An 11,381-nucleotide genomic window follows, 5' to 3' on the forward strand; every position below is an offset into this window, starting at 1 on the left:
CTATAGGAGTTTGGGGGTGTCAATCCCCCCACCCACTATAGGGGTTTGGGGGTGTCAATCCCCCCCCCCCCCCACTATAGGGGTTTGGGAGTGTCCATCCCCCCCACACTATAGGGGTTTTGGGGTGTCCATCCCCCCCCCACTATAAAGGTTTGTGGGTGTCCACTGCCCCCACTATAGGGGTTTGGGGGTGTCTACCCCCCCACTATAAAGGTTTGGGGGTGTCCATCTCCTCCCTTCACTATAGGGGTTTGGGGGTCTCCATCCCCCCCACTATAGGGGTTTGGGGGTGTCCATCCCCCCCACTATAGGGGTTTGAGGGTGTCTACCCCCCCCCACTATAAAGGCTTGGGGGTGTCCATCCCCTCCCTTCACTATAGGGGTTTGGGGGTCTCCATCCCCCCCACTATAGGGGTTTGGGGGTGTCCATCCTCCTGCACTTTGGGGTACAATGGGGTGGGAGCAATGGTGTGACCCTATCCCAACTATCGCGATAGGGAGGGGATGGGGGAGGGGGGGGCGGGGCCTCCTTGTTCTCCCCCCCCCCGTGTCCGCCACGCGGTAAAAGCGCGCCACGGAGGGGGGCGTTTCCCCGCGCTTTACCCCAGCCAATCAGCGTGCGCCCCGCCCCTGCCTTAGCCCCGCCCCCGTGGCGGGAAAAGCCCCTCGGGGTGGGGGGTGTATCCCTGCGCGCTTGAGCCCAGCCAATCAGCGCAAGGCACGGAAGAGCCGTAGCCAATCAGCGCGGGGCTTGGCAGCGCCGCAGCCAATCACTGTGCCCCGTCCAAGCAGTGATGGCGGCGGCGGAGGAGGTGCGGAAGGAGCGTCCGGTACCGGGATACGGGGGGGGGGATGGAGACGTGGGAAGAGCCAAATCCAGGAGGGAAAACCGGGATCTGAGGGGGGGGAGGGGACGGGATCCGTGGGAGGGGTCTGGGAATGCAGGGAATGTGGCTGGGATACGGGATGGGATGGGATAGGGGGGAGGGGGTAATGGGATAATGGGGGTAAAGGGGATAATGGGGTGCCAGGAGAGCAAAGGAGAGGGATAATGGGATGGGAAGAGAGCAGGGAGAGAAGGATAATGGGATACCGAGATAATGGGAATACCAGAATACTGGGAATACCAGGAGAGTGTGATAATGGGATACCAGGATAGTGGGAATACCGGGACAGTGTGATAATGGGGATACCAGGAGAGCAAAAGACAGGGATAATGGGATGCCAAGAGAGCAGGACACCGGGAGAGAAGGATAATGGGGTACTGAGGTAATGGGAATACCATGAGAGTGGGAATACCAGGAGAGTGGGAATACCAGGATAGTGGATACTGGAGAGCAGGAGAAAGGGATGATGGGATAATAGGGGAAGTGGGATACTGGGGATACCAGGAGAGCAGGAGAGAGGGATAATGGGGATAATGGGATACCAGGATAATGGAGTGTCAGGATAATGGGACACCAGGATAATGGGATACCAGGATAATGGGATACCAGCATAATGGAGTATCAGGATAATGGGATACCAGGATAATGGGACACCAGCAATGAGGGATCATGTGATCATGGGATCATGTGGATCATGTGGATCATGTGGATCATGGGGCGTGGCCGGAGCTGACCCCGCCCCCCTCAGGTGCCGTCGGTGCCACCGGATCCCAAGGCTCCGGATCCGGGGGGGGTCAGCACCGGAGCTGCCCCCCCCCAACCCCAACCCATGCCCCGCCCCCGGAGCAGCAGCATCGTGGTGAGCCCCAGGCAGGTGAGCACAGAGCTGCCCTCCCATTGGCTGGGAGCTGCAGAGCTGCTCTCCTATTGGCTGAGAGCTGCTGCTGCTGCCCTCCCATTGGCTGGGATCTACACAAAGCTGCCCTCCCATTGGCTGGGAGCTGCAGAGCTGCCCTCCCATTGATTGGGATCTACACAGAGCTGCCCTCCTATTGGCTGGGAGCTGCTGCAGTTGCCCTCCCATTGGCTGGGATCTACAGAGCTGCTCTCCTATTGGCTGGGAGCTGCTGAAGCTGCTCTCCCATTGGCTGGGAGCTGCACAGAGCTGCCCTCCCATTGGCTGGGAGCTGCACAGAGCTGCACTCCCATTGGCTGGGATCTACACAGAGCTGCACTCCCATTGGCTGGGAGCTGCAGAGCTGCACTCCTATTGGCTGGGAGCTGCTGCTGCCGCCCTCCCATTGGCTGGGAGCTGCAGAGCTGCCCTCCCATTGGCTGGGAGCTGCTACAGCTGCTCTCCCATTGGCTGGGAGCTGCACAGAGCTGCACTCCCATTGGCTGGGAGCTGCAGAGCTGCCCTCCCATTGGCTGGGAGCTGCTGCAGCTGCACTCCCATTGGCTGGGAGCTGCAGAGCTGCCCTCCCATTGGCTGGAAGCTGCTGCATCTGCACTCCCATTGGCTGGGAGCTGCACAGAGCTGCCCTCCCATTGGCTGGGAGAGGCTGCAGCTGCTCTCCCATTGGCTGCGAGCTGCTGCAGCTGCCCTCCTATTGGCTGGGATCTACACAGTGTTGCCCTCCCATTGGCTGGGAGCTGCTGCAGCTGCTCTCCCATTGGCTGGGATCTACACAGAGCTGCCCTCCCATTGGCTGGGAGCTGCTGAAGCTGCTCTCCCATTGGCTGGGAGCTGCACAGAGCTGCCCTCCCATTGGCTGGGAGACACTGCAGCTGCACTCCCATTGGCTGGAATTTACACAGAGCTGCCCTCCCATTGGCTGGGAGCTGCTATAGCTGCCCTCCCATTGGCTGGGATCTACACAGAGCTGCCCTCCCATTGGCTGGGAGCTGCTGCAGCTGCCCTCCCATTGGCTGGGATTTACACAGAGCTGTCCTCCCATTGGCTGGGAGCTGCAGAGCTGCCCTCCCATTGGCTGGGAGCTGCTGCAGCTGCCCTCCCATTGGCTGGGAGCTGCAGAGCTGCTCTCCCATTGGCTGGGAGCTGCCCTCCCATTGGCTGGGAGCTGCTGCAGCTGCTCTCCCATTGGCTGGGATCTACACAGAGCTGCTATCCCATTGGTTGGGAGCCCCCAAGCTGTTATCGCATTGGCTGGGAGCAGCTGCAGCTGCCCTCCCATTGGCTGGGGTCTACACAGAGCTGCCCTCCCATTGGCTGGGAGCTGCTGCTGCTGCCCTCCCATTGGCTGGGGTCTACACAGAGCTGCCCTCCCATTGGCTGGGGTCTACACAGAGCTGCTCTCCCATTGGCTGGGAGCTGCAGAGCTGCCCTCCCATTGCCTGGGAGCTGCTCTCCCATTGGCTGGGAGCTGCTGCAGCTGCCCTCCCATTGGCTGGGATCTACACAGAGCTGCTCTCCCATTGGCTGGGTGCTGCAGAGCTGCCCTCCCATTGGCTGAGATCTACACAGAGCTGCCCTCTCATTGGCTGGGAGCTGCTGCTGCTGCCCTCCCATTGGCTGGGGTCTACACAGAGCTGCCCTCCCATTGGCTGGGGTCTACACAGTGCTGCCCTCCCATTGCCTGGGAGCCACTGCAGCTGCCCTCCCATTGGCTGGGATCTACCCAGACCTGCCCTCCCATTGGCTGGGATATGGAGTCCCCCCAGAGCTTCCTCTCCATTGGCTGGCATCCTCCAGGCTCTTCCTCCCATTGGCCAAGAGCTGACACCCACCCACCCATGTGCCTCCTCCCATTGGCTGAAATCCCCCCAGCCGCCTCCTCCCATTGGCTGGGGCCAGGATCCCTCCCCTGATCCCATAGTGCCATGGGGGGGGGGCACATGGGGACCCCCAACCACTGCCCCCCCCCCAGCGTGGGAACCCAGTGCTGCGCTTCATCCGGAATGTTCCATGGGAATATGGGGACACTGTCGCTGACTACGTCCTGGGACAGAGCTCCTGCGCCCTGTTCCTCAGGTGATGGGGGCAATGGGGGCAATGGGTGTCCTGTGGGTGTCAATGGATGTCCTATGGGTGTTAATGGGTGTCCTATGAGTGTTAATGGGTGTCAGTGGGTGTTAATGGTTGTTCTATGGGTGTTAATGGATGTCCCATGGGTGTCAATGGGTGTCCTATGGGTGTCAATGGGTGTCCTATGGGTGTCAGTGGGTGTCAATGGGTGTCCTATGGGAGTCAATGGGTGTCCTATGGGTGTCAGTGGGTGTTAATGGGTGTCCCATCGGTGTTAATGGGTGTCCCATGGGTGTCAATGGGTGTCCTATGGGTGTTAACGGATGTCCCATGGGTGTCAATGGCTGTCCTATGGGTGTCAGTGGGTGTCAATGGGTGTCCTATGGGTGTTAATGGATGTTCCATGGGTGTCAATAGGTGTCAATGAGTGTCCTATGGGTGTCAATGGGTGTCCTATGGGTGTCAGTGGGTGTTAATGGGTGTTCTATGGGTGTTAATGGATGTCCCATGGGTGTCAATGGGTGTCCTATGGGTGTTAATGGATGTTCCATGGGTGTCAATAGGTGTCAATGAGTGTCCTATGGGTGTCAATGGGTGTCCTATGGGTGTCAGTGGGTGTTAATGGGTGTTCTATGGGTGTTAATGGATGTCCCATGGGTGTCAATGGGTGTCCTATGGGTGTTAATGGGTGTCAATGGGTGTCCTGTGGGTGTCAGTGGGTGTTAATGGGTGTTCTATGGGTGTCAATGGGTGTCCTATGGGTGTCAGTGGGTGTTAATGGGTGTCCCATGGATGTCAGTGGGTACCAGTAGGTCTCAAAGGATCTCAAAGGGTGTCAGTGGGTATCCCATGGGTGTCCTATGGGTGTTAATGGGTGTCCCATGGGTGTCCTATGGGTGTCAATGGGTGTCAATGAGTGTCCTATGGATGTCAATGGGTGTTAGTGGGTGTCAGTGGGTGTCCAATGGGTGTTAATGGGTGTCCCACGGGTGTCCAATGGGTATCACTGGGCACCAATGGGTATCATTGGATATCAGGGGGTACCAGTGGGTATCAATGGATACAAATGGGTATCAGTGGGTACCAATGGGTATCTATGGATACCAGTGGGTACCAATGGATACCAATGGGTATCAATGGATACCAGTGGGTCCCAATGGGTACCAGTGGGTACCGGTGGGTTTCAATGTGTATCAGTGGGTATCAATGGGTACCAATGGGTAGCAGTGAGTATCAATGGGTATCAACGGATACCGGTGCGTACCAGTGAGTACCAGTGGGTACTAATGGATATCAATGGATATCAGTGTGTACCGGTGGGTCCCAACTGGTGTCTCTGGTTTCCAGCCTGCGCTATCACCACCTTCACCCTGATTACATCCATCAGCGCCTGCGGGAGCTGGGCAGGGGCTTTGTGCTGCGGGTGCTGCTGCTGCAGGTGGATGTGGTGAGAGCAGAGAGCAACATCCTGGATCCATCATCCTGGATCCCTGATCCCTGGATCCCTCATCCTGGATCTCTCATCCCTGGATCCCTCATCCTGGATCTCTCATCCCTGGATCCCTCATCCTGGATCCCTCATCCTGGATCTCTCATCCCTGGATCCCTCATCCTGGATCCCTCATCCCTGGATCTCTCATCCCTGGATCCCTCATCCCAGATCCCTCATCCCTGGATCCTTCATCCCTGGATCCCTCATCCCTGGATCCCTCATCCCGGATCCTTCATCCCTGGATCCCTCATCCCTGGATCCCTCATCCCTGGATCCTTCATCCCTGGATCCTTCATCCCATCATCCCACATCCCAGGATCCCTCATCCCTGGATCCCTCATCCCTGGATCCCTCATCCCTGGATCCCCCATCCCTGGATCCCTCATCCCTGGATCCCTCATCCCTGGATCCCTCATATCTGGATCCCTCATCCCAGGATCCCTCATCCCTGGATCCCTCATCCCTGGATCCCTGATCCCTGGATCCCTCATCCCTGGATCCCTCATCCCTGGATCCTTCATCCCTGGATCCTTCATCCCATCATCCCACATCCCAGGATCCCTCATCCCTGGATCCCTCATCCCTGGATCCCTCATCCCTGGATCCCCCATCCCTGGATCCCTCATCCCTGGATCCCTCATCCCTGGATCCCTCATATCTGGATCCCTCATCCCAGGATCCCTCATCCCTGGATCCCTCATCCCTGGATCCCTCATCCCTGGATCCCTCATCCCTGGATCCCCCATCCCTGGATCCTTCATCCCTGGATCCCTCATCCCTGGATCCCTCATCCCTGGATCCCACATCCCTGTATCCCTCATCCCTGGATCCATCATCTTGGATCCCTCATCCCTGGATCCATCATCCCTGGATCCCACATCCCTGGATCCCTCATCCTGGATCCCTCATCCCTGGATCCCTCATCCCTGGATCCCTCATCCCTGGATCCCTCATCCTGGATCCCTCATCCCTGGATCCCAGCATCCCATGTACCCCCTATCCCATGTACCCCTTGTCTCATGCATCCCTTATCCCATGCACTCGTTACCTCGTGTATTCCTTATCTTTGTATCCCTTATCCTTTTATCCCTTATTCCATGTATCCTTTATCTTTGTATCCTTATCTGTGTATCCCTTATCCCTGTATCCGTTATGACTGTATCCCTTATCCCTGTACCCTTATCCTTGTATCCCTGTATCCCTTCTCCCTGTATCCCTTACCCTGTATCCCTTATCCCTGTATCCCTGTATCCCTTATCCCTTACCCCGTCTCTCCCATCCCTCCATGGCCACAGAAGGATCCCCAGAGGGCACTGATGGACCTGGCCAAGATCTGTGTCCTGAGTGACTGCACCCTCCTGCTGGCCTGGAGGTACCGGGGGGGACCCCATTGTCCCCTATGGACACCCCATTGTCACCTATGGGCACCCTGTTGTCCCCTATGGACACCCCATTGTCCCCTATGGACACCCCATTATCCCCTATGGGCACCCCATTGTCCCCTATGGACACCCCATTGTCCCCTATGGACACCCCATTATCCCCTATGGGCACCCCATTATCCCCTATGGACACCCCATTCTCCCCTATGAACACCCCATTATCCCCTATGAACACCCCATTATCCCCTATGGGCACCCCATTATCCCCTATGGGCACCCCATTGTCCCCTATGGACACCCCATTGTCCCCTATGGACACCCCATTATCCCCTATGGGCACCCCATTGTCCCCTATGGACACCCCATTCTCCCCTATGAACACCCCATTATCCCCTATGGACACCCCATTATCCCCTATGGACCCCCCATTGTCCCCTATGTCCCCCCCAGCCCCGAGGAGGCCGCTCGGTACCTGGAGACCTTCAAAGCCTTCGAGCAGAAGCCTCCGGATCTGCTGCGGGAGCGACGGGAGCGCGGCTTCGTGCCCACGGTGAGCGGGGCCCATTGATCCCAATGGGGTCCCATTGATCCTAATGGGGTTCCATTGATCCCATTGATCCTAATGGGAGTGCCATTGATCCCACTGATCCCAATGGGGTCCCACTGATCCCAATGGGGTCCCATTGATCCCAGTGGGGTCCCATTGATCCCATTGATCCCAATGGGAGTGCCATTGATCCCATTGATCCCAATGGGGTCCCATTGATCCCATTGATCCTAATGGGGTCCCACTGATCCCAATGGGAGTGTCACTGATCCCAATGGGAGTGTCACTGATCCCATTGATCCCAATGGGGTCCCACTGATCCCAAGGGGGTCCCATTGATCCTGATGGGAGTGCCATTGATCCCATTGATCCCAATGGGAGTGTCCTTGATCCCATTGATCCCAATGGGGTCCCACTGATCCCAATGGGGCCCCATTGATCCTGATGGGGGGTCACATTGATCCCGATGGGGGGGTCCCATTGATCCCAATGGGGTCCCATTGATCCCATTGATCCTAATGGGAGTGCCACTGATCCCAGTGGGGTCCCATTGATCCCATTGACCCCAACGGGAGTGCCATTGATCCCGATGGGGTTCCATTGATCCCAATGGGGAGATCCCATTGATCCCGATGGGGAGATCCCATTGATCCCTCCCATTGATCCCAATGGGGAGATCCCATTGATCCCGATGGGGGGGTCCCATTGATCCCAATGGGGGGTCACATTGATCCCAACGGAGGGGTCCTATTGATCCCAATGGGAGTGCCATTGATCCCAATGGAGGGGTCCCATTGATCCCATGGGGAAATCCCATTGATCCCAATGGAAGAGTCCCATTGACGCCATTGATCCTGGGGCTGTCCCATTGACCCCACTGGAGGGGTCCCATTAATCTCATTGACCCCATCTGGGGGTCCCATTGACCCGGGGGGGGGGACACCCATTGATCCCATTGTCCCCAGGATGGGGGTCGCATTGATCCCATTGACCCCAGGATGGGGGTCGCATTGATCCCATTGACCCCAGGATGGGGGTCGCATTGATCCCAATGTGGGGGTCCCACTGACCCCAGTATGGGGGTCCCATTGATCCCATTGACCCCAGCTGGGGGCCCCATTGACCCCAATGTGGGGGTGCCTTTACCCCATTGATCTCAATGTGTGGGTCCCATCACCCCATTGACCCTGATGTGGGGTTCCCATCGACCCCACTGTGGGGGTCCCACTGCCCCATTGTGGGGGTCCCCTCACCCCCTACATGTGGGTCCCATCACCCCCCAGATGAGCGACTGCTTGACCAGCATCAAGGCAGTGAACAGGACAGATGCCCTGAGCCTGCTCAGCACCTTTGGGGTGAGTCCTGACCCCCCCCGCTATGGGGCACAGTGGGGCTGGGGGGGCACAGCCCTGACCCCCCCATGTGCCCCCCCCCAGTCACTTGCAGCCATGGCAGCTGCTTCCAAGGAGGATCTATCCCTTTGTCCTGGTGTGGGGCCCCAAAAGGTGAGATGGGGGCTATGGGGTGGGGGGGACACGGTGACCCCCATTGTCCCCCCATGGCCCCCCCCATGTTCCTCCCCATAGGCCAAGCGCCTCTTTGATGTCCTGCACGAGCCCTTCCTGCAGACCCCTAAGTGAGCCCTGTCCCTATCCCGAATAAAGTGGGATTTATCCATGGAATGGCTTCAGAAAGGGGGGGTGCAATGGGAGCAATGGGGGGTAATGGGGGACTATGGGGTAATGGGGGTAATGGAGGCTATGGGGTAATTGGGGTAATGGGGGTAATGGGAGGTAATGGGGGGCAATGGGGGCTATGGGGTAATGGGAGCTTATGGGGTAATGGGGATAATAGGGTGCAATGGGAGCTATGGGGGTAATGGGGGGCTATGGTGTAATGGGAGGTAATGAGGGGCAATGGGGGCTATGTGGTAATGGGGGTAATGGGGGCTATGGGGTAATGGGAGATAATGGGGGCTATGGGATAATAGGGGTAATGGGGGGCTATAGGGTAATGAGGGGCAATGGGGGCAATGTGGGCTATGGAGTAATGGGAAGTAATAAAGTACAATGGGGGCAATGTGGTTTAATGGTGTTTAATGGGGGGCTATGGGGTAATGGGGCCGTGGGGGTCACCCCATTGCCTCCTCCTTGTGCTTCCCCCTCCTGCCCCCCTCGGGGGGCTCCTCCATCACCTCCTTCTTCCTCTTCTTCCTCTTCCTCCTCCCTGGGGGGGGCTCGGGGGGGGCCCCGAAGCTTTGGGTGATGGAGAGGACCCCTTGCAGGGGGGGGGCACAGCCCAAGGCTCCGCTTGGGGCCGTGGGGGTCAAGAGGAGGAGCCCCCCGGCCCCCCCCGGCGCCCCCCGCGCCCCATAGAGGCAATGGGAGCCGCTGGGCTCAGCTGCGCCCCCGTGCGGCAGCGGCTGGAACTGCACCGAGTGGTCCAGGGGCACGGAGCAGCCCTCCAGGCTGGGGGGGAAAGGATGGGGGGGGCAATGGAGATGGTGCACCCCAACATGGACCCCAATGCTCTGTGCCCCCCCATGCACCCCAGTGCTCTGTGACCCCCCAATTCACCCCAATGTTCTGTGACCCCCCATGCACCCCAATGTTCTTTGCCCCCCCCATGCACCCCAATGCTCTGTGCCCCCCCATAGACCCCAATGCTCTGTGCCCCCCATAGAACCCAATGCTCTGTGCCCCCCATAGACCCCAATGCTCTGTGCCCCCGCCATAGACCCCAATGCTCTGTGCCCCCCCCATGCACCCCAATGCTCTGTGCCCCCCCCATAGAAGCCAATGGTCTGTGCCCCCCCATAGACCCCAATGCTCTGTGTCCCCCCATGCACCCCAATGCTCTGTGCCCCCCCATAGATCCCAATGCTCTGTGCCCCCCCATAGACCCCAATGCTCTGTGCCCCCCCCATTCACCCCAATGCTCTGTGCCTCCCCATAGACCCCAATGCTCTGTGGCCCCCCCATTCACCCCAATGCTCTGTGCCCCCCCATTCACCCCAATGCTCTGTGCCCCCCCATAGACCCCAATGCTCTGTGTCCCCCCATGCACCCCAATGTTCTGTGCCTCCCCATAGACCCCAATGCTCTGTGCCCCCCCATAGACCCCAATGCTCTGTGCCCCCCCCATTCACCCCAATGGTCTGTGCCCCCCCATTCACCCCAATGTTTTGTCCCCCCCCGGCTCTGACCTCTCGGGGTTGAAGTCGGGGGGGGCCCGGATCAGCCACAGCTCGGGGGCGGCACCAACCAAGGAAGGGCCCGGGGGGGGGGCAGCCTCGAACTCGGGGGGGCACTGGAACCGTAACGGGCCTGGGGGGGGCATTTAGGGCATGGGAACCCCCCCATGTCCCTATGGAAACCCCCATATCCCTTTGCCCCCCCCATATCCCAATGCCCCCCTCCATGTCTCTGTGGGACCCCCCCCATGTCCCTACGGAACACCCCCACATCCGTGCGCCCCCCCCCATGTCCCTGTGGACACCCCCATATCCCCTATACCCCCCCATATCCCTATGGAACACCCCATATCCCTGGGCCCCCCCCCCATATCCCTATGGACACCCCCATGTCCCTATGGAACCCCCCATATCCCTGCCCCCCCCCCCATATCCCTATGGACACCCCATATCCCTATGGCACCCCCCATATCCCTGTGCCCCCCCCATATCCCTATGGACACCCCCATGTCCCTATGGAACCCCCCATATCCCTGGGCCCCCCCCCCATATCCCTATGGACACCCCCATATCCCCTATGCCCCCCCCATATCCTCATTTGCCCCCCATAGTCCCCCCCACTCACCCTCCATGTGCGCCTCTTGCTCCGCGTAGCCCCGCCCCTTTCCGGCCCCGCCCCCCCCCCCATACCCCGCCCCTTCCCCCCCCGCGGCGTCCTTGGTACGCTCCGGCAGTCAGTGTAGGGGGCGTGGTCATCCATAACCCCGCCCCTTATGGGCGTGGCCTGGGCGGTGGCTGCCGCATTTAAAGGCACAGGCTCCCCCCCCGCCCCGCCCCCTCCCGGCGCCCTGGGGCGCAGGGCGCGGCCCCCCCCCCCCCGCCCCCCCCACCCCC

At 59.4% G+C, this 11,381-nt stretch overlaps 2 protein-coding genes across 2 annotated transcripts; one reads left to right on the forward strand and one right to left on the reverse strand.

Moving 5' to 3' along the window:
* The first annotated feature begins 786 nt into the window (after window positions 1–786).
* Window positions 787–8,976, forward strand: ERCC1 (ERCC excision repair 1, endonuclease non-catalytic subunit). The gene is made up of 9 exons (XM_034072155.1): window positions 787–812; window positions 1,636–1,761; window positions 3,776–3,879; window positions 5,221–5,320; window positions 6,661–6,737; window positions 7,198–7,297; window positions 8,578–8,649; window positions 8,731–8,799; window positions 8,881–8,976. The coding sequence occupies exons 1-9, from the start codon at window positions 795–797 to the stop codon at window positions 8,932–8,934; spliced, it is 720 nt and encodes a 239-aa protein (XP_033928046.1). The 5' UTR covers window positions 787–794; the 3' UTR covers window positions 8,935–8,976.
* Window positions 8,977–9,375: 399 nt separating this feature from the next.
* On the reverse strand, window positions 9,376–11,119 carry POLR1G (RNA polymerase I subunit G). The gene is made up of 3 exons (XM_034072111.1): window positions 11,113–11,119; window positions 10,500–10,620; window positions 9,376–9,762 (listed from the first exon to the last, which is right to left on the reverse strand). The coding sequence occupies exons 1-3, from the start codon at window positions 11,117–11,119 to the stop codon at window positions 9,426–9,428; spliced, it is 465 nt and encodes a 154-aa protein (XP_033928002.1). The 3' UTR covers window positions 9,376–9,425.
* Window positions 11,120–11,381: the final 262 nt, after the last annotated feature.

This window comes from Melopsittacus undulatus, chromosome 24, assembly GCF_012275295.1.
Source record: "Melopsittacus undulatus isolate bMelUnd1 chromosome 24, bMelUnd1.mat.Z, whole genome shotgun sequence".
NCBI classification, from domain to species: Eukaryota; Metazoa; Chordata; class Aves; order Psittaciformes; family Psittaculidae; genus Melopsittacus; species Melopsittacus undulatus.